Source organism: Hylaeus volcanicus, chromosome 3, assembly GCF_026283585.1.
Source record: "Hylaeus volcanicus isolate JK05 chromosome 3, UHH_iyHylVolc1.0_haploid, whole genome shotgun sequence".
Taxonomy (NCBI): domain Eukaryota; kingdom Metazoa; phylum Arthropoda; class Insecta; order Hymenoptera; family Colletidae; genus Hylaeus; species Hylaeus volcanicus.
The window spans coordinates 3,115,587-3,143,564 of NC_071978.1; the positions used below are offsets into that span (position 1 = coordinate 3,115,587).

The 27,978-nt window shown below is 44.0% G+C and overlaps 3 protein-coding genes across 9 annotated transcripts; 2 read left to right on the forward strand and 1 right to left on the reverse strand.

Annotated features, from left to right (window-relative positions):
- The first annotated feature begins 222 nt into the window (after positions 1–222).
- LOC128873785 (uncharacterized) lies at positions 223–1,275 on the forward strand. Its single transcript, XM_054117625.1, has 2 exons — positions 223–293; positions 506–1,275. The coding sequence occupies exons 1-2, from the start codon at positions 279–281 to the stop codon at positions 1,106–1,108; spliced, it is 618 nt and encodes a 205-aa protein (XP_053973600.1). The 5' UTR covers positions 223–278; the 3' UTR covers positions 1,109–1,275.
- A 1,186-nt stretch (positions 1,276–2,461) lies between these two features.
- On the forward strand, positions 2,462–3,228 carry LOC128873421 (uncharacterized). Of its 4 annotated transcripts, none has more exons than XM_054117002.1 (3): positions 2,462–2,573; positions 2,712–2,967; positions 3,027–3,228. In XM_054117002.1, the coding sequence occupies exons 1-3, from the start codon at positions 2,502–2,504 to the stop codon at positions 3,128–3,130; spliced, it is 432 nt and encodes a 143-aa protein (XP_053972977.1). In that variant the 5' UTR covers positions 2,462–2,501; the 3' UTR covers positions 3,131–3,228. The 4 variants fall into 4 exon arrangements, with proteins under 4 accessions (XP_053972977.1, XP_053972978.1, XP_053972979.1 ...); XM_054117003.1 differs by having other exon boundaries at positions 2,712–2,940; XM_054117004.1 differs by having other exon boundaries at positions 2,712–2,931.
- Positions 3,229–3,232: 4 nt separating this feature from the next.
- LOC128873419 (1-phosphatidylinositol 4,5-bisphosphate phosphodiesterase-like) lies at positions 3,233–24,860 on the reverse strand. Of its 4 annotated transcripts, XM_054117000.1 has the most exons (20): positions 24,360–24,852; positions 15,169–15,223; positions 11,565–11,797; positions 11,020–11,079; positions 10,099–10,236; positions 9,595–9,674; positions 8,806–8,941; positions 8,628–8,728; positions 8,353–8,519; positions 7,770–7,980; positions 7,398–7,656; positions 6,835–7,035; positions 6,542–6,746; positions 6,312–6,469; positions 6,042–6,248; positions 5,601–5,973; positions 5,380–5,529; positions 5,127–5,304; positions 4,589–5,039; positions 3,233–4,392 (listed from the first exon to the last, which is right to left on the reverse strand). In XM_054117000.1, exons 3-20 carry the CDS (start codon positions 11,733–11,735, stop codon positions 4,324–4,326), a joined length of 3,315 nt encoding a protein of 1,104 aa, XP_053972975.1. In that variant the 5' UTR covers positions 11,736–11,797; positions 15,169–15,223; positions 24,360–24,852; the 3' UTR covers positions 3,233–4,323. The 4 variants fall into 4 exon arrangements, with proteins under 4 accessions (XP_053972975.1, XP_053972974.1, XP_053972972.1 ...); XM_054116999.1 differs by having other exon boundaries at positions 4,589–5,304; positions 6,841–7,035; positions 24,360–24,860; XM_054116997.1 differs by having other exon boundaries at positions 4,589–5,304; positions 24,360–24,858.
- Between the last annotated feature and the right edge of the window lie 3,118 nt (positions 24,861–27,978).

A 27,978-nucleotide genomic window follows, 5' to 3' on the forward strand; every position in this document is an offset into this window, starting at 1 on the left:
CTAACAGCGACCACATAACGCGACTGCACGCCCCGAGGTGCAGAATTTATTCAGGAAATACCGGGGCGCGACCGATTGCATCATGGGCTTGATCGACGACCGCTTTTTATGGCCGCTTAAGGGAATAACATTCGACATCGGGTCGCAAGAAACCTGCCCCGTTTAAGTGGAGCAAAAGTTTATAAAACCGCCGACCACGCACGACGCGCTTCTAGTTTCGTCCTGGACATTAGATCCGGCGTTCTTCGGAGGGATTGTTCAGCCTACGACAAAAAGTCATGTTCAGGCTACTGGTAAGCAGTCGTAGAGATCGTCGATTGTTCGACTCGCTTCAGATCATTTTCCACTTTGCATTTTACAGACGGAATAGCGTGAGGCTAATCGCTACGAATAGTATTCTATGCTAGCGTAATCTGTCTGTATAGTTAGAGCGTAACATTAGTGTGCTTCGACGGAATTTCTATTATCTATAACCAAACCAGTAATTACTTTTCCTAATTTCCAGATACCGTGCCTCATATGGCTCTCGAGCGTCCGCTCCGAGACTGCGATGAGCATGCACATGCACATGCCCATGCCCATGGCCATGCCTACGATGGAAGGTATGTTGGAGGACAAAGCCATGAACGAGGCTATGATGATGAAGTTGAAGAGGGACTCGTATCACAATCCGTGTCCTCCGGTATACTCTCCTCCGGTGTCATACGCGCCACCGCCACAAATTATCGTGAAACCGGTGGTCCATCCGGCACCTGCACCAGTCGTCCATCAGCCTGTGGTTACCTACGTGAAACCTGCACCACCTCCACCTCCACCTCCAGTGGTGGTGAAGCCTGTGGTCCAACCCAAGGTGGTTTCTGTCCCCGTCTATCAGAAACCAATGGTCTCCTACGCGCCAGTTTACCAGAAACCCGTCTACTATCAGCAAACTTATCAGAAAGTGATGTACGAGCCACCAAAGGTCTACTTTAAGAAGTACGAAGTGCCCGTGCCTCAAGTCGTACACCTCCCTCAGTACTACCCACCGAAAGTCGTGCAGGTGCCCGTGCAACCCGTCCACCCCATGCCCGTCTATCAACAACCTGCCGCGAAACCGTGGTGCCCTTAAAGGATTCAAGAATAGACTCGATCGATCCTCCAGCTTCGAACGTTCTGGACACGCAGAAAGCCTCGATCTTCAACTGTGAAACCATCTTCTCCCAACGAGACTGCCAACGACTGCCACTACTGCCTTTACCCGCCACAGCGCGTCGTAATCAAACGCAATTCAGCCAAGTTTCCATTTTGCAGATTGTACAATAAAAACGAAGGAAATATCAATCACGTTGTGTATCCATTCCACTTGTCCACAGTTCGTCCTGAAACTTTCCCCTTCCTCGATCTGTCTCAACAACCGCGAGCCAAGGGCTCTCATCGCGACGACGACAAGAATTCAAACTCGTTAAAAGCTTATACAGCCTTTACCGCGTTGGACGAGCGCGCTGCTACCGTTTCAAACGCAAACTTTCGATGGCCCGCTAATTTTCACAAAAGTTTCCGAACCTTTTCATCCGACGGGACCAGCTCATCGCCAGGAGATTGCCTTTCTCGAGGTCTTAATGCGTCGACCCAGGAAAGTTTCCTTGATTGTTCAAGGAAACTGAATCGCATTACCGTCTCTCCTAAGGTCGTGTATAACTTCGCGAGCCGACCCTTTTCGGACACTCGTTGCTTCGGGATATTACACCGAGACGCTCCTTGTCGTCCCTTGGATATCCACGGATCGGCAAACAAACTTTCCAGGCAACTCGATTTTGACCGCTGAGATTGGAAGCCTTAACGCGCTGAGGTTAAGCTGGCTGGTGTTACTTTCTTGAACTTTCAACTGCTGAGCTCTACAGGATATTCCTCCTTTCTTCGTTTAATTTTCGTACATATTAATAAAGTGTCTCCTAATGATACTGATTTATTTAATAACGGAAAGATTAGCTGCTGCATACTGCTAATACAAACAGCTCGTCTTCCACCTTCCCACGATCCTAAATGGCAGTAAAAAATGTCCAGCCTTGTATGCTTTAAAGTACCCCAGGATATCTGCACGTACTTAGGGTTTTTTTATGTTCATCTAAGGAAAACGTATGTCGCGATCACCTGCGAGCAGGCCCCCAACATTTTTTCGCCTTTTATCACCTGACCCAATTGCGTCAGGTCGTCGGTTGCTGGATCTAACTAAGGATTTAATTGCTGGCACGTCGCGAGGACTAAGCTTTCCACTTGATTCCCGATTATTTCGCAGAATCGCCGTTTCGTCACGCACTCGCAACGCTGAGCAATAGCGTTGCATAAGCTTGGGCGACGAGACGAACGCTTCGCGGTTTTGAAACCGCTAACACGGTGATCCGCCGATTTTCTCATGCCCACGTGCACGCTGGTGTAGCATGTCCACGTCAATCGTCGATTGTAAACATCCGGCCAGATTTCCGCATGGAGCTTTCGAAACGTTTCCACCGCGTATATAACGCATGCGGGCGGAGAAATTCCCTTTAGTAAACTTTGAAGAGGATTCGCCTCGAGCCTTCGTTATGAGATACCTTGTGAGTTGTCTGATTTACTTTATAGTTCTACAAGAATTCATAGTTGAAGCTTGAAACTTGGAAGACCAGACTTTTAGACATGTTTAATTGGCTGACAGAGGTTGAAGTTTGTCCGTTTGTTTGCTGTTTGCTGTTCAGCTGTATCTCGCGGTTGCCGTCGTCTGCGAAGGGGCAAGAATTCCTAGGACAGTGGAGCAGCCGTATTTTCCAAACTTCCAAAGTGTTTATCACGGTAATGGTGCCTCCAGTTACCAGAATGTCCAAGTGGACCAAGCTGAAAATCCGCTCCTCCGAGACTATAAAGTGCAGGATGAAAACTTAGCTCTGGAGAACGTGTACGAAGAAAATCAAATCGCTGGTATTCCACGTAACCTCGTGGATCATTTGGCAGAATGTAATATTTAAAATGGTTTTTAAATTAATTTGTTAAATTAATGAAATCTTTTTTTTCAGTTCCTTTTGAAGAGATAGGAACAAACCACCTAAATAACGAGCCTGAACACGATCTTCTTCAGGATTACGAACGCTCTAACCATGGACACGATTATGAGTATTAGTTATAAAATTCCAATAAACTGTCTCGACAGCGATTACGTTAAGATCGTTGTTGACGGTATCGTATCGCGACGTCAAATATATAAATATAGACGATGATGACGAATTGGGCTAGCAATCTCTTTATTTCTCCTTACTCCTTTATATCCAATATATATATATATATAATATAGGTTAATATAATCATTTGTGTAAATAACATTATTAGAATGAAAACAACGACGTGGTAATTATTATGCTAGGCTCTCCTTTAGTTCAGTTTTATGTACATTGCTATTTTGGCTCGCGACGTTACGACTTTGGACCATTCGTGCGAGGGTACTCTTCCGAGGGGGGAAAAAAGGATTCCCGAAACGAGTACCTGCTCGATCGTGACTGAAAATCGCGGGGCTCTAATACTCTAATCACGGTCGGTGACAACACACCACGGTTAATGCTCGGGCGTGACCTGTCGACTGCCTCCAACCGTAACAAGCGTTGTTCGGAGTACGTACAATTATAGCAAAGAAATCGTCACGGTGACAGCAAATCCTTGTTGGCGTTAGGCAATGAAACACACGTGCTCGCACAGTCGCTCGCTCGTTCATCCACGCGATAGAATTCGATAATAGCGTTAACAATCGAAAAATATTGAAATCGACGACTCCGCTTCTCGTGTACACGGTACGCGCGGTTCAAGGGTGTACACGCGATCGTTACTCGAATCACCAAAGGCAGACAAATATTTCTCAATTTTCGCGAGTCGGATTGATTCGTCTCTTCGATCGTGGGAGACGCAATCGTGCGCGTACACTTGAACCAGACCTACTGTACGTATAATAAATATATATACTTATCGTTAATATAAGAACTTGACTAGATCACTTTAGTTTTTATTGACTCCCTTACTTAGTCTAGGTACTTGCTCGTGCGGCGACGGAGAGTATGGAGAGTTACAAGATGCATCTTTTATAAAAAAATATCCAGGAGAATGAACTAGAGTTACGATAAACGCGGAGTTTGTTTGTTGCTACCGGTTCTCGCGACGCTGACGTGATCGCGCTGCCCGTGATTACGTCGGCAGATCGAAGAACTACGGCTAACGAGGCTTGATCCCAATTCCAATTGTAATTAACGTTTATAGCGGATTCTCTGAACGCAGCACCTCAGTTTCTCTAGAACCGTCTCGGCTGCAGAGGTACGAATGCGATGGCCATCACACGTAGAATTCGGTTTTAGGGCCCAGTTCGTACTCCATTTCCTCGTTTTTGTACATGTCCATGATCTGGAATAATATCGCACCGTTAACAATATAATTTCATGATAATTTGGAACCGTAGCTGAAAAAACATGAGAGCTGAAATTATTTAAGAATTTTTCATAAACCAGTCTTAAGATGTAAAGCGACACAGATGCTAACGATCATCTAGGTATACAAGAATCTATATATAGAATTATCGCAAGATGAGATCTCTTCGTACCGCGTTCATGTCCTTTTGCAGTTCGTCCAGTTGCTTCTCGTGAATGACCTTCAGCTTCTCCTTTTCCCTGTTCTGGATGATCTGCGCGATCTTCCGCTCCTCCATGAACTTCTTCGTATTGTTTTGTTGCTTTTCCCTGAGCCTGCCCTCCTTGATACCCCGAGTCTTCAGGGTTTTGTCGTTCATCACCTCCCTCATGCTCTCCACCGAGAGTCTCGCCTGTCTCGCGTTCATTTCCTTGATCTCGCGCTCGTGTCGCGCCGCGAGCTGCTTCAGCTGAGACACCTGAGCGGTCATGCACAGTTTGCACAAGGTGTTCCGTCGTTCCTCCAGGTGTGAACGAACCAAATCGCGTTCCTCGCGACGTTGTCTGTCGGCCAGCCGGGACCACTGTACGGTCTGCTCGGAGACTGCTCGACGGACGGTTGGGTCCCTCGAAAGCTCCGCTTTGCTGTCGAAACAAGAAACAGACGCTCGCCTCTTTATCGAAGGCATGATTACGATGCCACGAAAGCGAAGCAAGCGAACTGTTACGTACTTTTTCCCTTTGATAATCTTCTCTATCGCAACGCAGTGTTGCTTCTGGACGGTAAGTTTCTCTTTCTGCTGTCTCTTCTTCAATGACTCCAAGTCCTTCTGCTGTTTCCTCAACACTTTCTGATAACCCTTCTCTTGACGCAACACTTCCGCCGTTATGGGATCGAACTTCATCTCCTCTGAACGAACAAAAAGCAAAGATCAGGGGAGACTTAATTGCGGTTCGAGTCAACTGTTACTTTCCAAAACTTTACCTCTGGGTTTAGGTGGCTCGCGATGATGAGGAGGCGCGGAGTCGTTACCCCTGTTGTCGCTTTCTTCTATTCCGAGGCCGCGCATTTTATTCTGCGACATTCCCTCCGGTTTTTTGTAGGCCCGTGGTGCAGTGAGTGCGTCCATAAGTCCTGAAAATTCAGTTTTAAATAAAATGATCCTAAATGTGTCGTTATGAGATTCGAACGGATTCGAGACTAACCTTCGTAGCCATCCGGCACGTAGATCTTGATTTCAATGTTGCAGAACAGCATAGGCAGAGACATGGGGAAATTGGCTTCTGTTCGCAAGGATATATGTCGATAGCCTGACTGCAAACCATCCAAAGGGACGATCCTCTGGCCCAAAAGCTTGCCGTTAGACTCGTCGTAGACTGCAAACCGCAGAGCCGCCAGATCGGGGAGGACGACTTTACGAAACAGGAAGGGTTCTTCATTGTAAACAGGATTCAGGCCGTTTGCTGGTACTACTCTCGTGCGGAATTCTTTGCGAATCGTGTCCGTGGGTAGACCGTACATCTCCACCTCCACGTACGTCCCGACTTTCTTGTCGGATAAGAATTGACCCGCTATTACCTGGAGTAATTTCATAAATATTTCTATAAATATTGAAAATACTTTCCAAAGAAAGATCTTCAACTCACCTGAACACTGCACTGCGTGGCGATCACACCATCTACGGGACTCTCCGCGAAAGGGTCGAAGCTCCTGTCTGCTCGTCTCATGAAGTCCGGTTTCAGAAGGTATCCCGACGAGCCGTTGTACTCGAACTTCCCTTGGTTCAGTTGCATAGGTAGATCCGCGGTTTGGAAATTGAGGGACACCATTTGGCAGCCAGCGTTCCAGAAGACCTATTTCCGATGTTCGATCAATGGAGCGTCAACAAATCAACATTTATAGGTCACGAGAATTACCTGTGGCATGTAATTCGATGAGTCCGCCCGAGTGCCTTTCGGGTAAATTCTGCTCATTTGTCGCTTGTTGTAATTGACGAACTCGATGGCTTGCGTCTTCAGGTAGTTCAGCCCGGTGTTCTCCGCGAAGGAAGACATGTTGTGATGAATGTTTTTCTCTGTACGAACATCCAAATATATACATTGTCTCTCTATTTATTCCGAACAAAAAGATTTATTCGTTGTCTTACGTTCGGCGATGTCGAAGCCCACGAACTTGATAGGTTGAGCGTAGTTAACCATGGATGACAGCAACGGATGCACATTCGTTGTGCTTCCTGTGTACGGTTGAACCACTGCCAACTCCAAACTGTCGCCCAAGCCAGCGCTGGCAACAGCTTGCGGTGGGTTACCTGTCGTCGACGAAGCGACGGATTCGACTGTCGACGCTTCTTCCTGAAAACGACGCGTCTGACTGGGGTAAACCGTTCCACGAACAAGGGCGATGGAAGTGGATATCAGGGAGTCCATGCTGTGGGGTTACCTTTACCGATTGCTGTTCAACGACCGCCGCCACAGTTGGCAACGCGCTGGCGTCCTCTTTGACTTCGTCCTCGATGACGAACTGACCTTGTCTGAACAGTTCCAGCTCGTGTTTCTCCACCTCTGGCTTCAAACGTTTGTTTTTGATCAGGATTTTGCGCTTGAGCGCGCTGGGTGGTGGTAGAGGCGTCCCGGGTTCCAGCTGTTTTATCAGGACACATCGTCGGTATTCGTTAATGCTTATTTTTATCCAATCGATATCTGTCCTTACGCCCGTAAGAACTATCAGCCACGTTTTCAGAACGGACGCGGATAATCTAATCGCGGGCACTCGGCGAATATACATTGCATCGAGTGCTCAATAAAGATAAGCATCGATAACAATAGACCGGGAGTGCTTCTGGCCTTGTTTATCGATGAAAATCTAGATTCCGATTGACGTAGAGGCATTGTCTGTTATCGGGCACTGTTTACGCAGACTCGCCAAAACATTAACGTGGAACACTCTGTTCCATACCGTGCGCAATCATTCAGGCAACTGACAAGTGAAACTGGAGTACTTACGGGGTAATCTTTGAGGGGTTCTTTCAGCAGCAGATCACCCAGAATCTCGTCGCAATACTTTGCCAACTTGTACTGTTGTTTTTTGCCGCAATGGTTCTCGAAGCTGAGGATGACTGGGTACTCGGATGTGACGAACGCGGTGTCTCTTACCGCGTATATCACATCCTTGAAGAGGATGTCGGTGCACATGGCCTTGCCGTGCGTGATTATAGGCTCCTCGTCCTCTCCTTTGCCGTCCCAGCAGTCCAGTTCGACGCATCTTTGATTAGAAAGTATTATTAACGGCACCATCGCATTATCTTTGACTAAAACGACACCGCGAATCGCAAGTTGAACGAAACGCCTGTTGAATTAGCATTTCATTGACCTCACCTGCAACCAGCGAGCAACACCTGTCTGTACATTTCGACGCTGCTCTTGCCGCCAAATTGACGACCGCTCAGGTACGTGTTGTGGCTCGAGTTAATATAGTAATGAGCCAGCGGTTGGTCCATGTCCATGTAAACGTCCAGCCTGTCCAGGAACACCGGCGCGTTTTCGTCCGAGATCAGGTACCTTATGAAACCATCCTTCGTCATCGTTTCTGAAAGGACGTGATTGCTTCTGAAAGGATGCCGTTTAGCAGGTACAAACTAGGTCGAACACTCAGGCGATCGTTAGTAAATGTTCAATGGGGAGAACCGCAGAGCCAGGAGATTTCAATCGGTGAGTAAAAATAATTCTAACCGTAAAAAAATTTCTTTGGATATTTATAGAAGAGAATGCAAGAACAAAGATTGAAACCGTTGCGCTAGAGAACTATCACAGTGAAATTTTATTTATATCCACCGGTGATATTTTATTGCCGACATCCGCGATCGTACGAAGTCAATTTCTTCGAATACTTTCTACTCGCTGATCGTTCTTTCCGAAGCTCGAGAAAATCGTTCGGAAACGTAGCAAACGAAAGTCTTACTTTGATTTCGCGCCGTCTCGTTCTGCTCGTAATCTTTGATGATCTCCATTGCTCTCTTTTCGTCGTACAGAGGGTAGAGAATCTCGTTCAAAGTGGGATCGCGTTGCTTTTCGTTCAGAAACGTAACCAATTGCTCCAGATTGATCGTGTCGGCTTTACCCTGGGTGCTGGTATAACCGAAAGTAAACAAACGATATAAAGCATCCGGGTTTATCGACGAAAATCAATTTCTACCGTAGACCTGCCGTATGAGAGTTACGTCTTCCTGCACTCACATAGATTGAAACAATTCTTCAATGTCGTTTCTCGGGCAGATTTTGTGGTAGAGCGCGTAGAAGGCGTCGAAGGTGAAATCGTCTGGCTCGATGACGTCGTTCTACAAATTTTAATCAAATTTTCGGTTTCGAAACGGGGTCATTTTTATCAGATACGGGCAAAATTCTTTCTTCGAACCTTTCCGCTAGGGAGGCCTAAATCGGCGAGGCACTGATAGACGAGCTTTTCCGTTTTCCCGGACGCGAAAGTTCTCGCAACCACTTTCACCGGAACTTTTCCATTCGGATCGACCAGCATTCTGAGCCTCATCCAACTGGAATGCAAAAAAAGTTTGCGTACTTTTCAGTAAAAAACATGCTCCCGGATAACTTTCCCACTTGCGCGGCGAAACGTTTGTCTGCTCGAGGAACGCGCTAAGTCACGTCACGATACTTGGTACGAGCCGAAAAAGTTTAGCGATCTTGTTTGCTTTCTCAAGCTTCGCAAACTTCGTCATGCTAGGGCAGTGGTTCTTGATCTTTTTAATCTAACGACACAGTTTCCAAAACTGGGGTAGCAAACGAATAGCACACGTACCAGTATCGACACGCTATAAAAGTTTACTGGTACGCTGATAATTTTGCTGATAATTTTGCTGATAATTTTGCGTAAAAGTTTACTGGTACGCTAAAAGCCACGCTTCGATTAACGATCGTCTCGATTGAAGTAACGAGATCCGTAATCCGCTCAGTTTTGCCGTTAGATGCAAAAATGTCAAGCGTTCTTATGCTGCATAGAGTTTAAATAAAAACCGTAGTTACAAAAGGCTACTAAGAGTATCCGTGATGAAACGTTACGTTAGAGAAGCGTGACGTTTCTGTTTCAAGCGATACGCATTTCGTCGAACGACATTTCAAGCTAATTATTTCGCGACGTAAACATTACGGTAGCGTGGGCGTGCGCGTGTAATTGCATTAGTAAACTCACTGTTTCTTCAAGCACGTAAGCGGGCAAACGTTGTTGGCTTTCACGTTGTGCGTAATCGATCGTACGCCATCCAGCCATACCTGTCACAGGACACAGCAAACACGTGGGCTTATTGATTACCTTAATAATTACTTATCCGGTGAATTGGAAAATATTTCTACGCCTGATCCACAGCTGCTCTAATTGCGCCGACGTTGGGGGAAACAGTATTGGATTTAACGAAGTATCGTGGTCAAGACGGTATGAAAAAGCGACTTTCGAATTATTGTATTTTATGAGTATTCAACTTCTCGCATTGTATCGTGAAGCATGGTGAAAGAGCGAGGTTCTTTTAATATTGTTTCAACGATGAATTCTCCATTCGCAGAGCTCTCCTCGAAGAACCAATAAGATAACCAGAATAGTCCCTTAAAAAGCATCTCGTTACTCGGAGCTTTCATTTACTAATTCGCCAGAAGAATAATAAAACAGCGAGGATTAGAGAGCTTTATCGATCCAATTTACCTTAGCCGTCGCTGGATCTGGACAGACGACATGTTGGTAATTGATGTTAGTGTAATCCACACCGGAGCAGATCGTCAAACTTTTCTCCTCCAATTGCTCCCCGTGCTTTGTCAAGAGCTTGTCGTACAGCTTCGGGTCCTGTGCAACATCGAGGTATGATCAATTCATCGCTTGCACGATGTTTTCAAAGCTAAGAAAAGTCGAGAATAAATGACTAATAATTGCATAAGTTTGGAATATGATATCAAATTCGTTCTTACCGAGGAATTTAATTGAATAATAAATAACTTCGTAGAAGCGACTACACGCTTCCTAGCAAGAAACATAAATGAATAAGAAATGACTTCGTTCGAGCAGTTATTTTTATGTACACGTGTACACGTATCTGTCCTTAGTAAGTTGTGAATTTTTAATCGTATAGGTCAATTGAACGTATATAGTCAGGAAAGTAAACTAATATCGACGAGAATTCTCATTTCTGAGGAAAGTCAACAACTGTGACCGAAACGTCAAAATGAACAAACTATTGGACCAAATTTTCGCTCAGTTACCAAGGTGTAATTATTTACTCTTGACATTTCTTAATGAAGGAATAGTTTTTAAAATGATTCAATCGCTGGAGGATTTAATTGGAACGCTACGGAAATGGTACACCGTTAATTGAACACAGGCGTCGATGTATAACATTTTTAAAAGGTTTGGAAACGTTGAAACGCTTGAAAATGAATGCATCCAGGCACAAACGCGCGAGTGAACTTGTTAACGTTTCGAACAAATGCCAAAAAACTTCCGTCGGCACAGCGTTGAGCTCCGCTCGAGTATCGTCGAAGCGTCTCCGTCAAACGGTTAAGTTCTCCGTTGAATATTTTAAACGAAAGTAGACCTTCCGTCCACACTGCTGGAGAACAAGGGTTCCCTTACCTTCGGCAATCCACCGGCGCGTATGTCGCTCACTTGACACAGCTCTATCACGTCTCCCTCCTGTACACAAAGTTACAAACATCGTGGAGTTGCGAAACCTTTCTTTACAAAATATATTCGCTTAAACCATATCGTTAAAAGTTTGAATACTAGGTCGCACGGCTTCATTTTATTCATTGGGAATAAAATATATTGACTTGTGATCAATTATAGCAACCAGAAGCAGTAATTATGATTGTTAATTAGTCTTCTATTTCCTATTTCCGGAGCAAGAATAACGATTGGTTAAATCAGCAAACTGCATCCCACGCACTGCCTATTTAATCCAAGTGCAATCAATCTTGTAATACTTTGCAATACGCGTTATGTTTAGGTGCTACGAGTTACTTTTGCTACTGGTTGTAAATTATGTTCCCGTCTACCTCTACTACTACGTAATTTAACATCTTGTTCAACTCTGCCTTTACAACCATAATCTTTACGACAAGATCGCTTTCCTTTAGGTAGATAAAAGAGAGCCAGGACCTTAGGAAACGCGCACTCACCTTTCCCTCGCTCTGCCAGTAGATGAAGAAGGCATATTCGTCAACCTTGAACATGCAGTTCAGCTCGAGGTCCGTATTATCCTTCTCTTCTCCCCAGCGATCGAACATGCATCCCTGACGGAGCGCTGGCGGTACCTCGATCTGCCAATTGAACTCGAATCTTTTCGTCATCTTCCTGGCGCCGATTTGTCCGTGTCGATCAGCACGCACACGCGTCGGGTTTCGTCCGATTCCTGACGGCAGTTCGAAGACTTCTCTTACAAAATTTATTCCAACAATAATTCATTTCAACGGCCATCAAACGCACTAGTACTCGGTCAAACTTTTCTACTGGATAGAGTCTAGTAAATATTTACTCGCGCGCGCGAGCAAGACGAATGATAGCTTGAAAAAATTTCCAAACGTCGCGGCCGTGACACGGTTTACCGCGGCAGACGATACAAAACAACGCTTGCCGTGAAATCTCTGTACTCGGTTACGCGTACAGGATGAAAATTAGTTTACGGGGACCAAGTTAGTCGGCTCATAAATTTTCACGCGGCAGTTAAAGCCGGATCCAGTGCCACGGTTGGCCATTTAAAAGTTCCGAGCGAGATTCGTGTAAATTATTAATTGCGGCTGTTTCGTTGAAAATAGTTGGATTCTTGCGTTCTTATCGCACCGCCTCATTACCGATTCCAGCGTCGTTCTGCGATATTACGAAAGTTGGCAAGACCTGCGGAGAATACCAAACGATCGTCGCGCGGTTACCGTTTGATGTCTTTTGTTTATTTAGGACGAGCGCTGATGCGTTAACCGAATTCGATTAACACACTCGCAGACTGTCCTTTAATAGCGCATACCTAACATAAATCGAGTGGTAATGATGGGGATTGCCTGTGAGAAGGAGTTTTTGATGTATACTTTATACAAATATTTTCTATATTTGCGGGAATATTTTAGCCATTCTGCGATGCGTTTGGCGTCTAGGCGAAAATATTTTCACTCTCTGTATAATTGGCGCCGTTCCACAAACAGGAAACAGATGAAACAAACAAATTATTAAAGTGTACTAAGCTCTATTCAAATAAAACGTATGCTCACAAGAAGGTGGAAGCACATTTTGGGTGTAACTTTGCGATGATACCTCTTGAAGCGATTCTGTAACGTTCATAATGGCAATGCCCTCTTAATAGTATTTTCTTAACATGAATTGAGTATTAACCTCCGGCAGAATGAGCCGCATAGATGCTTACAACGTCTTTCACCGGCATTAGAATCCAATTAGGCGTTGATCTCGTTAAACGAAGAGGTTCGATCTCTACCCTATTCGCGAAACGGTCCGCGTTGATTGACTTTCTAAAGGCGGAAGGCTTCCTCGCGAAGAAATTCACGTTCGCTGATCGAACGATAAATTTTCGTTCATTCACCGAGCTGTCAGACGAAATCTAGGTGAGCATCAATCAATTTTGTTATTGTTGGCGTCGATGGCACGGTTCACGAGGACTTTAACACTATTTTCTCAACCTCGATCGCCGGATGGTCTCTTCGGGGACCGAGTTAACAGCGTTCCTTAACCCAATTTGCTGTCACGTCGGACAGGCTGCATCCCAAACGGTAATGTCATCGTTGAAAGACTTCGTTGCATCGCATGCTGCCTCTCTTACGATTCTATCGCGCAAATGGTATAGGGACGGTGTTACTTAATATTCAAAAGCACGTTCGTCGTTTGACCATTTAACAGCGTAATGCCTCTAGGAAACGCTCACTAGCGAAGAATACGATGCACCTTTGCCCTACAGTGTTAAATCCGAGCGAGATACGCTCAAAGGGAAAAATGTCTGCCATCTACTATTGTGTACAAAGCGTGCGCGATAAATTCCAGCTGTGTACATGCCTTAGGATGTTATTCCAGCTCCCCTATTTCAAATGTTCTCCTCTATAGAAAAAGTACTGGAATATTCCTGTTCCCTTTGACATCGGTATGAAACTATCAGCGAAACCGATCGCTGGAAATATACATCTATCGCGGCAGTTCTAGTTTTTTCAATATTTCTACGGAAAATACTTATGGAGGAAGGTAATACAAAAATCGGAAGACTGATTCCGTAGAGAAAAAGAGTTTACACAAGCCTGAACAGAGGCAAAAATAAAAACAAAAGTTAACAGTTTCATTCAGGTCCTGGAAAAATCAATTTCCTTTAACCTCGATACTAGACGGAGTCCTTATTAAGTTATTCCTCGGCAGCCAGGTCGCAGCAGCCTCGGATCGACCTCTCGTGGTCGATTGATCTCGAACTCGCGCTTTCTTTCCTCCTCGGTCGAGCGAAACCCAGATTGACCGTCGTTACGGCGTGCAACGATAACAATTGGATTTAAATTCCCAGAGCCGTCGGAGCGACGCTAAAGGTCACTCGAAACCGGCGCTTTTGCAGCCACGGCATCGGTATCGCGATCGCGACACGCTTTTGGTTCTTTCGACGGGTCGATACTGTATCGAAGCGCAAAGGATTTGCTGGCATCGTTGCACCGATTGACCTTTATTCCCTGGCTACAAAGTAGGACGAACCATAGACAGAGACGCCTAGGTGGAAATAGAACGACGCTAGAACGACCCCTCCCCCTGCACCGAGAAATAAATCCTCAAGTTCTCAGCATGGAAATAGCGCGCTGCTTTTATGCATTTCACGACACCGGAAGTGCCATGGCTCGTTGTCCGGTCGATTAGAGACGAGGAAAACTGTTTATCGTTACGCTCGGCTACTCGATTGACACGTGTTTTTCGATATCATCGACACATTTATGCTTGAAATTGATACTCTTGCATCGACCCATTTCAGAAAATGTCTTTGAAAGATTTCAGTCTCGGCGTAATCATCGCGTCGATACCGTATCGATCGATTACATTAAGTTTGACACCTGTTTGATTATTAAACAGAGTTATTTCTGTCATTCAGTTCGTGGGAGATAAGGGAAATGTGGGCTTAGTTCACATTATTATACATGCTCGCGAGTTGAGGAATTAAATTAAAAATGCGGTATAATCAGCGAGTGCAAGCATTGTTATGTAGAATAATATAGGTTTTAGCCTCTGGTTCGGTTCACCTTCATGCAAATCCAGGGGAAGCTTACTCGGCGAATCTTCAAAATAGGTTTCCTCGGAGGATCGTTGAATTTTTCTTCGAAAGTAATTGAAAGTTTCGGATCCTCTTGAACGTAGATTAAGTCACGCGAATTTAGTTGAGAATTACTTGATCGGTTGGACGATAGGAATGGTGGTTTATTACTGTGAAATTGAACTGTTAGCATGATGTTCACAAAACGAGAACTATTCCAAGTAGAAGAAGAACGGAGTGAGGAGGCACACGAACGAGCGAAGAGGATAATATGAAAATATAATATTGAATATATATTAACTTGCAAACTAGATAACTGGTAAAATAATTCAGAGTCGAAGGTTCACCTGCCTTCGAGTCTGCTGGTCGTAGCATTCGGCAACCAAGGAAGGTGAAAATTGATGTATAATTTCGACTTCTTTTAAAGCAGGGGAAATCGTGGGTAGGAACGATGCTGGCTTTACGGTAGAGGGAGCAAAGTAAAACGAAGAACAGTGAAGGCCACTTACGACGTTAAGAGTGTTTCTTCCTGGCTGGCTTGCACATTTTAGGTCCCCGCTGCACCTGCGGCAGGAAAGATCGAATAAAGTTTATAATGCGGTTTCTTACATCTCGGCAAGAGTCAAGGTCTTCGAGGCTATGTATAGCAAACGGTACACAAATTGGATTCACTGGATTTTATGACCAATCTTCGGTGGATATTTCACGCGGCTGTCAAACATCGTTTTTCCGCAACCGTTGCCTCGCTTCCGGTCGGCAGATATTCGCGCATTTCATCCGATTTTCAATTTACCGAATACCCGCCAGGCGTTTCTCGACATTTCGCTGGCTGATGTCACTCGATTCTGTTTTTAATTTCGACGATATTCTCCCGTTGCATTTACACGTTTCTGGAGGACCAAGACGGGTCACGTTTAGGATTTTTTTCATGAATAGTACAAGAATTGTTGCGTTGATCGATATACTTCTGAAGACAACATGCGAATGTTGTCACTTAATTTCCTTATCGATGATAAACGAGTAAAAAAGGAAATATATAATCTCGATTGTTTTTAACGATTACGAAACGATCGTTTATTAATGGTAGTCTCGTTGCTCACTTTTTGCTGCAACGTTTGTTGGATACACGGAAGTCCGCGTTGCAAGTTTTATCGAGCATTGATAAAGGATTTAATTAAACAGTTATCGTTCGTGTAGGATTGGATGCTATTCGGTAACTAGATTATACATATCGTACGCGAGCGAGAAAGGTTGGATACCTAGCGATGCAGCTATCGTGCACGGATATCCCGCGAGTTTATCGAGAATTATCACGTCTGACGCAGGAGGAAGCGGAGTTTTTTCAAAAGCGAACGAGTGACGTCTACCGTGCGTCGAACATGGGCACAATTCTCACCTAGATATTGTTTGGACGAAAATTTGAATAGCTTGAAAATAACGTAACGTTCTCTTTTTAAACAGCTGCTCGATAATAAGTTAAGCAAATCTCAAAAAACTGCACTCGTACAAAACCTTATTTGAATAACTGTTGGCTCGCGAACAAACCTGCCGCACGAGGTTATTATTCGTTATCTATTATTCCAATCAAGTATTGGCCATCTCTGCATTCGAACGTTAGATAAGCTAAACCGTTTTTGCGTCTCTTTGAACGTTCGAAGAACAACCGCGACTTTGCGTATTGTTCTCGTCTGCTTTGTTCTCGCTTGGAAACGAATGGGAGCGTCGAGCCATCGGGTGCTGGCGATATTTTTTAACGTTTCTCGTATTCCGTGCAATCGTTTCGGAGAACAAGGAACAATGGCTACGAAACGTACAGGATAAAGAAAGGAAAGCAAAGGGAGGAAACCGGGGGAATAAGGTCAAGCGGAGACGCAACGAAAGAACTCCCAGACACGTAGATATTTTAGGATTCCTCGAGTTTCCGATTTTTCGGAGCGTCTACTGGTCTGGCTCCAATCAGAATAAAAGCGCTGTATCCACCCATAAATCCACGACAGGAAGGTCGATGCTAACGTGGGTTCCTTGAAGAAAACGTCAGCTGACGGTGCACGGAAACGATGGGGGAATAAAACTCCCTGTCACTTCCATTGGGAACGGTATTGATCGTATTAAATCGGTGGCCGTCAATACCTTCGATATTCTCGTATTATTCGTCGATGCTAATCCTGATACGAGCCTCGAGGACTCGAGATTGAATGCTGCTCCCTGACAACTAGGATTTCGAGCGTTTCGACTGATCGCCAATCCCACTAATTTACCTCGGCCTACCACGGTTGAGATGTCAAATGTTTCATACAAACGTTTCATACGTATACGAAAGGTTTATACTTTGAATTTTTGTAGCAACCAGCAGCATGGAAGCTGAACACAATTTATATTTTTTTTAACTCTCGCCGTTTCAATAACTGGAATATCGTCCTGTCGTAAACTGCCCAATTTTTAAATTTCATGCACGTTTTGTTTGTAGTTTCCAGGAATGCAATAAAAGGAGGAGTAATCGCTAATCGTTACCATATTTCAATTTCGCCAAACACTGATTCCAGAGCTCGGTGATCGGTGGGCTTGAAATAGCGGTATCGTTAGTCGATTCGACTTGTATTCTCTGTGGTTAAGTACACACAACCACGCAACCACACACCTCTGTATAACCTGCTAGCGCGTAGCGTCTATATACAGAGACGGTGCGTAAACAGAGGAGTGTTACGAAAATAATGCGGGGGAGTGCGCGGTCCATACTGGTGCCTCTTCCCTGCCACGATGAAAACATTTCCTGCGTCTCGACACTCGACAATTTTCACAAGAAGCTGACATCGTGTCGCGGGCGCAAGCGCGAACTCTGGGACCTGCTTGATGAGCGGGCGAGTAACAAGTATTTCGATCGTGAAAGCGGAAGAACGCAGGATGCCGTAATACCGCGTGCTGTTGTTGATAATCCGCGTGATGCACACGGCCACTGACTTCTCGTTAAAACTCCTCTGTTGCAATTTCCTTAAGCGGTCTGACCAGTTCTGGCAGAAGAGAATGTCGGCAGTAACAAGTTAACAACCAGTGGAACCTGAAATTCCAAATAGGGAGAAGGGGGACACAGTTTTGCTGTACGCGTGTTCAATTCCGTAATACTAACTTCAATTTTTTTTTGTCTTCTATCAGTGTATTCGTAACAATCGAGTACAAATTTTTTCCGAATATTTTACTGGGGTTGAAATAAAAATTCATAGAGCGTAGATTTGAAATTTCACCTGAAACAGGTTGATCGTTGTTGTTTGCTCTTGAAGTTTTGTTTTACCATGTATGATGTAACACACGCATCCGACATGTCGTTGTAAAAGAGGAATTTACGTTTCGAGCGAAGCGAGTAATTTCAATACATCTCCGAGAGATTAGTCAACGTATGCAGCTCAGATAATGCGTATGCGCACAAATTCGATGTATTTCTGGCAGATTAGCCATGTTATGCAATTGTAAGTAGAGGAAACGCGATTAACGACAATTAAAAATGAACTTGAAAACATGTTTTCAAATGCAAATACGATTAACCATGTCATATTTTTAGCGGAAACGTAAATTTTTGCTAAGCTGCTCACGTTTTTACTGCGTATTTCAGCAATTTTAAGATAGCGAACGCGAACTAAAAAATTTCTTTCTTAAAATAGTCGGTATTATTATCGCAGAGAATTTGTAATAAATATACAAGAAATTCGTCGAATTCTCAAAGTTTTTAAACCCTGAAGGAGATGGCGTGTTGCAGGAAAAAGTAACGATCGAAAACTTTAAGCTCGTTTTTCTCGAAACCACATTTTTCCAAACTTACAAAAGCGTTATTTCAAAAAATTAATAAAGCTTCCGTCTTGAAACTGTACCAGATGGTAGAAAACATGTTCGCATATAATACCGCGTTCCACGATACACGTTAACGATAAAAACCAAATCTTTTTACTCTTCTCTCATCAAGGTTTCTGTTTTCGTTCTTCTTCTGCGAATAACCAAACTTATACTCGATAAAGTAGGCAGAGGAAACGTGCAGCGTACGTAAGTATCCTTGATACAATCGAGCAGTTTATTCTGAAAAATTCCTCCAAGTACCACTTGTCACAAAATGGCTGAAGTAGCGGACTGTTTGTACATTCGACAAAATTCAGTCGTCGACTTTCATCGATTCCGGTGAACGAATGGAACTCGACTCGATATCAAAAGGGCTAATTGAGACGTTCCAGATAGATATTCGTGCTCTTCGGGAAACACGAATCGCGCCTAAGTGGACGGAGTGTATTGATTTTCGAGAATCTCTAATGGAATTCACGAATTCAATTATCCCAGGGCAACCGCGATCGCGGTAAAAACTCTTCGCTTTTAAATGGAGCGACGGATCTAATTAGAGTTATCGAACATCGTCTTTCCTGAGGAGGGACACAGAGAGTTCGACCTTTCGGAAGGCCGATATTGCCGCGGATGGCGCGAATGCCGTCGTGACATTATAATATCCGTGTGTCAATTGCACTAGCCGCGTGAAAGCCTTAAGTGAGCAATTCACCGTGCTCGCAACCTCGTTTCACCGCGAAGCATCCAACTTGTGTGCATTACGAGTTCGTGCACAAACGCTAGTCGAAGTAGATAAGCACAGCCCGTGACAGACCGAATGAAGGATTGTGTTTGTATAACCAATGCGAGGAGAATTATGTATGTTTTTATGACAAATATTGATTAATTAAACGCGGGCTTGAATGCATCGGAATAGCGGAATATGGAATTGATAAAGTGGAATTTCCAAGTCAGACAAACTGGAACTGTAAACACTACGATAGTCGCCATTGTACGATTGAACAAGCAACGGAAATTCTGCAGCCTGTAAGTTTGATTTACGTACCATGCAAATCTTTTAATTTAAAGCAAGTTGTTCGGGTTTTTCTGGACATTCAAACTATTCGTGAGCCTTCGGGGCAAAGTAAAAGTTCACAACTCGCAGAAAACTAAAGTCAGGCTTATATATATATCAGGCACAGCTTTAAAACTCATTAGCTTCAGAAAAGTTCTCTCGAAGGGCTACCAAAGCAACCTGGTTAACATGTTTAAAAGTTTCGGTCAATTAGACGCGAGCATGTCCAATCTGGAGATCTTGAAACGTGTACTCTCGTGAAAAGGGATGTCGAAATTTGTCTCGGTTACAATATTTTCTTTCGTTACAGTAAAGTGGAAACGGGTTCGTGCGGTATTACGTAATCGTGGTTTCGCCCGAGTGTGAATGAAAATTGCTGCTCAATAGAAGGTCGATAGAGCACGAGTGGAAAATGAAGTCGCCGATAAAAGCAAGGGGAAGCGCGCGTAGACGATGGCAAACGTTGACGGTGCATTTTTATGCGTTTACCTCTTTAGGGTAGCACAGCTCGCGTTCCTTTTCCGGGGACGGGTTTTTTTTAAAATATGGCCAGCATCGCCTGCGAAGTAGCCATTAGACTTTGCGCACACACGCTCGTAAATACAGTGCAAACATTTACACTTTGATACACATTATAAGCGTAGCGCCGTGAAAAAATATTTGCACAGTCGATGAATAGCGGGGCGTTGCTTATCCCCAGGCCACACAGGCCGTGTAACCAGCCAGCGAGAGTTTCTTCGAGCGGCAGATTAATCGACGAGTGACCGTGGTTCAATTACCGCTCACGGATCGATAATTACATAACTTCCGGCGCAGGCATTGAAGGACGAGTCAAGTCGCCGCGACATTGACCGCTCGATCGCTTAATACGCTCGACGATCACTTCAAGTCGACGGTTTCTACACCGTTTGGAAGGTCTACCTCCAAAGAGAAGAAATTTCTGCTACGAATTTCTCTTAGGTTTAATTTCACCATTACACCTAACGGTGGTTTTATTTTCAACTCATCGCAATTATAAATAAACACAATTAGATTCCTCAATGATATAACACGGTAACGTCACAACAAGATTAATAGATGTCATGGTTCAACATCGATTAAAATGTTAGTTAGTAAACTGATCTTGCTTTGTGTGAACATGAAGCAATTAATCTTCAAATATGTAGATTCAAACGATACGAGAAAAATGTATGCCATTTATCATATTTCCTATTTGACATATGTCTCTGTTGATTAATGAACATGAATTAAACATTTCTATAGACAGGAAATCGATGTATAGCGACGTCTGTATGCTTCTGCGCGATTTTCGAAGTCCCTAAATAAGCGAAACGCAACAGTTAGGCACTCGATTGATCGCAATCACGTATCGCGTGTACTTTTCCTGTTATTGTTCCTTCGGGCACGCGATCGAAACGACTCGCCTCTGTCAACGTGCTATGCAAGTTTCACATACATAGATCGTCAACTTGTTCTTGGAAACTTCTGTAAGTTATTATCTTAGCATTTAACTTACAGTTCAGAGTTACGTAAACTTCCCATGGTACTTCTTAACGAGGAGAAAAACTCTTAGCGTACTGTCTGAGAGTGATCGTACTCTTCGAAGTATCACTTTAAGTCAATCGATAAAAAACGCATTAAACCACGTGTCAGTTGCATGCGTCACCATTAATACGATTACTCCTAATCACGCTTAATATATTTTTAATCGAATGGCTTAAATGAACGTGTTTTTGTCGTCTATACGCTGAAAAATACGCCGCGACAAACGTTCTCGAAAACTTCCTCGAAAGCATTAGCTGTCAACCGATCGAACTAGTATCTGCGCGTCATCGACGCATAACGATATCCTCCAGTCGCTCGAATTTCATTAGAGTCTCTCCAACGAACGACGCAAAACCAAGGATGGGCAAAATTCGCGTTCATTTTATTCTGCATTTTCTGTTTCTCTCTGGTTAAAGAGCCACCGCCTCGTAGACTATACTTTTGCTGTTGCACATTCTGCGTATTGCTATGTATCTCTAAGCGTGCATAATGAAGGTGTATAATAACGAGCGTCGAAGACGTCGTTGGAACAAAAGATTCTCCTTGCTTGGCAAACGAAACCGCGGAACGTGCAAAGTACGCGAAACGGTAAGATGCGGAATAAATAACGTTTTTTCGTGGAAAGTCTGTGCTGTATTTTGACGCGAGCAAAAGCACCTGTTAAGATGGCGCAAAGTCCGTGGCCGAGTGGCCGCGAGCTTAGGCGAAGAATGGAGAAGCGCGTCGCCACGGGACTAACGAGAGTAACACCCGAGGCGCCTTGTTTCTACACTCGTTAGAGCCGTGGTCCCCTCCGACAAGAAGGTCAGAAGTCATGGAAAGGGGGACAGGGAAGCGAGTGAACAGGAGATAAAGTGGTTGATGCACGATGACACGTTAATATCGTCGACGTGCAAAGGTGGTCGGAGGGATCGACTGCGAGAGCCAATAGCTAGCAATGGACGCGACGTTTCGCGTCGAATCTGTTCTACGAAGGGACGTGTTTATCCCGCTGTTACCCGGCCACGCTACAGATCCCCTTGACCTCGAAAATCCCTCGGGAGGTTCCCAGTCAGGGTCGTGTGGATCACCATCGCTTCACCTCCCACTTTCTTATCCCCCTGTGTCTTTGGCGTTCGCTGATCGCACGATCCATCGATGATCACCGAATCGGAGGCCCTGCTACTCCATGGAACAGTAGGGCGGAATGGACAGGAATCATGGAAAAGTTTGGAAAGAAAGTTATCCGCCTCGTTCTTATATCATCCAACCATTTGGCGCCGGAAGCTATCGAATCTTAAAGGTCGAAACGTTTAACTACGTTTAACGCTACTCGTGCTAGCGTGTATAATTAAAGGTAGGGCAGGCTTCTCCGTCGTCGAGCAAATTCTTGTTTCGCTACTTTTCTGGCTGCATCTAACGGTCCATTCGGTTTACAAATTACCAAAATGAAATTAGCTGCGATAGGTGTGAATGCTTAAGGCCCTCTACAGAGTTGAGAGTTGTAACTTAGTTTAACGCAGTTTATTTCTATTGCTACAAAAACAATCATCTAACTGTTTCTTCCTCCTATAATTATTCTCATAACAAACTAGAGCTCCGAAGAAGGCTCCCAACGGAACGCAAGCGTCAGTAGTCATAACATGTTTTTGCGCGATTTTTTCGCGCCTATTGTCGTCAATTTTATTCCCATTCATTTGCAATCCGCGATTATGAGTGACTCACAATACGCCAGAGCTAATGGCGCCTGATTATTTATTAATGGATCACATTTTGCCCTGAGCTGCCGGGACCGTACGAATGACAAACGCGGGCGTGTGGGTGGAACACGGAGAACACAATGGTAGCACGCATGAGCACCAAAGACAACCAGAAAGAGGAACGAAGAAGCAAAAGAAGAAGATCCACGGGAAACGAGTGCGTATCGTGAGACGACTGTCAGCCGGCGGAATGTGTGCGCGTGTACAGCGCTTGATGTTAACGCTCGCCTCGCTGAAAGAAGCCTCCATCGCGTAAACCAGTGGTTCTTAACCTTTTTAAGTCCATGGCACAGTTTAAAAAAATATCCTTCCGCGTGGCACGGTTTATAATCTTAATGAGTTGCGACGACGAGGATTCGACAACGAGTTGCGAACTCGATAAAAGATAGAATTTGCATTGATTTGAAGATGTTTCAAATGATTCCTCGTTTCGAAGAATGAATTTTAATTTATCGAGGATAATCCAAACGGTATGGGAAACGTTTAAAATATTTTTATAGCTAATTCTCTTCTGCATAATGTGCACGAGCAGGAATCCAATAAAGACCATACCGAGTAAAGTGCACCGAGGCAATGTTACGGGATTCGCGCGTTCTCTCATGGAGACATCTAATTTTCCTTTATTATAGCCATTTGCTGGAGGATATTAAACCGAGGGAACTTTAACTACGAGGAAAAATAACCAAGACTACTTTTCCTTATTCGTTGAGTTTGAAACTCGTAAGCAGCTCCAATTTTCTCCGAACGTAATAACTGGATAAGGAGATGAGCAAAATCTGAATCTAGATATAGAAGTTTGGAGGAATAAACAACTTTTTAACCGATATTCGTTAAATAAAACTTGGCTAGCAGAAGTTCGTACCACCGAAACTTGGACAACCGTCCACTTACCATCTACGTAATTCCTCATCCGATAGCCCTTTAAGTTAATCCATTCGTCGCGTAAACGTTGATCAAATTCCGAATGTATAGTCAGAAACTAATTTCTCTGCGATAGCATAAACAACAACTCGTGCGATACAGAGTCCGAACCAACGCGTCAGTACAGTTCTGAGAACCGCGAAAAATAATGTCTTCCCGTCTCGCTTGCCAAACACTCGCGCGAAGTCGTCTTCGCGGCTTCACGCAGCGGCCGGGAATCACTCGCGGTGATAAACGTTTCTCTGATCGCAGTTGCGAGTACGGTATACGACGAAACCGACGTTTTAATTGAATCGCGCCTTCATCTAAATTGTAAACACCCGTCCGTTTCCAAGCCGAGAACGTTTCGCTACTCCGCGTTCGACGCAATTCGACGACCAGCTTCGACGATAGAAGCTTCCATCGCGGGTCTAGGGGAATTAGTCGAACGTCGTACGATCGTTTGCACGGTTAGCGATCGTCAAGGTTCCAGACGAGACAGGGAACGCGTGCTCGTGACGTCCAGTGACCATGGACGGTGGCGAACCACGTCTGGTGCACGCGTGCACGTTTGCACGTCGCACGCACACGCGTGTGCGAGCGCGGAGGAAGCGTGATTTGCGCAAAGGTGTCTTTGCCTTACCGTGTGCGAAATTACCGGCTGAACGACGGCGACGGTCGAGCGGAAGTCGTGATCACATTCTTCCACGGTTCCTCAGGCACCTGGGTTGCACGCTACTGTGCACGCGCGCACACGTTTCAGCCTCGTGTGGGGGTGAAAATAAAGAAAAAAAAAAAGCGAACGTACGGTTCTGCGAGGAGCGCGCGTTTCCTCGGTGCGACACTGAACGCCTTTCAGGCGCGGCGGAAGAAACTGACGGTGCGGCACCGTCTGTTGACGGGCAAGCCACCAGCCTGGCTCGATACCGTCCTTTTCCCCTGCGCGCATGTGCCGCGGTTCGCATCGCGGATTGCCGCTCCGTTTTCAGTCTACTTGGTCGGCAATCGAGATCTCTGCTAGACAAAACCTGCCTGGCTTCCCCCTTTCATATCGTCCCTCGGCGTGCGAACATTTATTACTTAGGGAAAAGTTAGAACCTATAGGCCAAAATCCTCTGGGCCACGAAAATGTTTTGTCCAGGCCAAAAACTACCAACGATCGACTCGCACTTCTCGTGCGCGGTATCATATCTTCGAAAATTTAAAGAGTAACATTGTTTCCTACGGTTGTACAGCGGGAAAGAATAAAAAATCTAACGAAGAAACAGTTGACCTTTCGATTCCTCTCCCTAATATAATCACGTTCCCGTTTTATTTTTGATAGCGCGGCAGATCAGAGTGGCATGTTTATTTACATATCACCTGTCTGCGAGCAGAGATAGCTGTCGTCGCTCTATTCGCGAAGAAGGATATTTATATCGGCTGATTCAGACTTCCATTCTCTACAGAAACGGATGCAGGGGTATCGTAGAACATTTTTCGAGTTTACGGCTAACCGAGGTATTTTTAAGAACACCTTTTCACCTTTCTTAACCCTGATCGCTTTGAGTACCTTCCTGAATTATTATATTGTAAAAGAATTCTTACTCGATAGGACAACATTCTCATTCTTTTCTCATGTATGTAGATTCGTTTTATTGCGCGTTATTATTACAAGTATCGTTGTCCTGAAAGGTATTATGCTACCTTATGACAGAAACTTCGAATAAATCACGTTGCACGAGAACGTGTGAACCTTCAAAGAAATGTTATGTCTCGTGGTAGCAAATCCTTCGAGCTGTTGAAACGTTGAATAAGTGTGTGCAAGCTGCTGAAATGTCCCGATATCTAATTACTCGCCAGTCGAAGAATCTAAATATACTGTGTCCAAAACGAGCTTCCATTCAAGTGGTATAATTTAGGTTCCCAGCTTCGCAGTAGCTTGGTCCCATAAGTACCCAGACACGGAAGCGTTCAGACTCTCATCGCGGCGCTGAATGTTATTTAAATGTCAAATCACGTTGCCCGCTTTTTGTGGAGAGGATCTTTTCCTCGGACTCGATGACTAATATATCTCTCAAGTGAAATATTCAGGGCGAAAACGAGTGGGGAAACGGTAGAAAAATTATGGGCGCTGGCCCTCGTCGGAAACAAGGAACCAAATGTATAAACGTTCGTAACGATGGAGGTACTTTTCCATAAATGGAACGATAATGATAATCATTATCGCATAAAAGCGGATCACTATAATCCGTCGATCATATAATACTCATGAAAAATATTATCCACTGACCGTAAACGAATATTGACATGTTCTTGCCTCCGTGATACGCTCGCGTCCACTACAAACGAGCGACGGATAAAAAAAACCGAGGCGTTCTTCCAATGAGATTTCACTTCCGCTATTACTGTAGCGCAAGAAATAAATATACAAAATTTTGCAGACTGTGCAACGAATTTGATGAGACGAAGAACCACTTGACTTTGAGAAGCTTAAGATAACTAGCATCGGTACCATGGTGTACATGATTCCACGTGTAAAGCGTAAAGGGGGAGAGTATTTTTTAAATAGCATGGCAAATAGCAAAGTTCAGAATCTTGCGTAACCGTTAGGTCATTGGTAAACCGGTTATGTGCGTGTCTCGTTGCCGTCAATCGGTGGCAATCATAAATCGTCCAACTAATCCACGATGATCTAATGTTCGTCTCTCACAACACTAGCTGCGAAAGAATATCTAAACTGCTCCATCGAAGATACTTGATCGAGTCGATGCGTGGTAAACTGAGAATTTCAGTTGGAAAATTTGACGAGCCAAGAATATTTCGATGCCAAACAATGTCAGTGTCGTGCATGATGCATAATGTTTGTTTCCTGGCAGGTGGTCAAATTTAACGTGAGACGGGATTGCATCCAGTCGCGAGGATGATTAATTGGGACACTTGTTTCCTGTCCAACAAACCAGAGGTGCTCTAGAAGTACCATACTAAGTTTTAGAGAGTACCTAAGATTCAGAATAAATTTCTAAACGCCCTGAAAACATATTGGAAAATGTATATTCAAATTCCTTTTGACACGATGTATTTCGTATAACTCTAATGCTTTTGTAACGTACGAAACACTTTTATCCTCATAATTTGAAGCTCTCCGACAGGTTTGACCGAAAGAATAGTTTCAGTTAACATACATTGTGCCATGGGTATTGTTTTTATTCGATTTCTAAATAAATAAATTTAAGTTTTTGAATTCGCGCGTTTATAGGGCATGTATAGATATCGCCATCTCGTGGTGAGAAAGCCGAACTAAAATCCCGACGTCCGCAGCGCTCCAGCGGGAAAATGTCCAAGTTTATCCTCGAATAGTTCTTTTGCAACTGTTAGATGGCGGCATTTGGTAAAGAAAATAAATTTGTTTATAGTAAAGGTCTGAAAACGGTTTTCTATTTGTATTTTGAGGTTATAAACCGTCTGAAAGTTTTTAAACAACATAAATTAAATAAACAATAAATTTTCGATAACCTATAATGGGTGGCGCCATCCGGTGGGAAGACGCCCAAGTTTGTAGTAAAATAGTACCGACTTTTAAACGCTAGATGGCGCTACGAAATGAACGGTTACCTACAATTCTTTTTATTACTTTATTTATTTGATTACGTGCAATAAATGTACTTGTAAGCACAATAGAAGCTTGGGAACGTTAAGATACACCTAGGAAAATGTTTTTATACCTCTAATATATAGAAAAATTCATTGTCGGTATTTGTATTGTTAGATGGCGCCATCTAGTGTTTGAAAAGGAGAACTATTTCTAGACAAACTTGACCGCGCTCCCACCAGATGGCGCCACTACAAATGGTTATCGACAATTTATTTTCTATTCAATTTGTGTTACTTAAAAACTTACAGAAGGTTTATAACGCTAAAACACTAATAGGAAACCGTTTTTAGACCCTTGCTATAAATAAATTTTTTGCCTGTGACAAATGGCGCCATCTACCGGTTAAAAAAGAACTAATCGAGGACAAACTTGGGACAAACTGTACAGAGGTCGGGATTTTAATTCGCCCCTCTCACCGCGAGATGGCGATACCTATTCACGCCATATAAACGCGCGCATTCAACAACTTGAAATTCATTTATTCAGGAATCACCATTAATTGGTGTTTAAAATTGATAATAGCAATTCTAAGACGTCAAATACAATCACGATGACGCTGTGTGAGCCTCTGATAATCTGATAGCACTGTAATTAATTACCAAGAGGCAATTTCCTATTGAAAAGTGGC

What these genes read in the sequence shown, in the direction of transcription:
- LOC128873421 (XM_054117002.1), top strand. Translation starts at nt 2,502, where the DNA reads ATGCGGGCGGAGAAATTCCCTTTAGTAAACTTTGAAGAGGATTCGCCT. An exon ending in CCTTCGTTATGAGATACCTT is followed by an intron (nt 2,574 to 2,711) that starts GTGAGTTGTCTG and finishes TTTGCTGTTCAG; the next exon opens with CTGTATCTCGCGGTTGCCGT. An exon ending in CGTGGATCATTTGGCAGAAT is followed by an intron (nt 2,968 to 3,026) that starts GTAATATTTAAA and finishes CTTTTTTTTCAG; the next exon opens with TTCCTTTTGAAGAGATAGGA.
- LOC128873419 (XM_054116998.1), bottom strand. Translation starts at nt 11,735, where the DNA reads ATGACGAAAAGATTCGAGTTCAATTGGCAGATCGAGGTACCGCCAGCG. An exon ending in GTGTTGCTCGCTGGTTGCAG is followed by an intron (nt 7,657 to 7,769) that starts GTGAGGTCAATG and finishes TTCTAATCAAAG; the next exon opens with ATGCGTCGAACTGGACTGCT. An exon ending in GGGCTTCGACATCGCCGAAC is followed by an intron (nt 6,470 to 6,541) that starts GTAAGACAACGA and finishes ATGTTCGTACAG; the next exon opens with AGAAAAACATTCATCACAAC.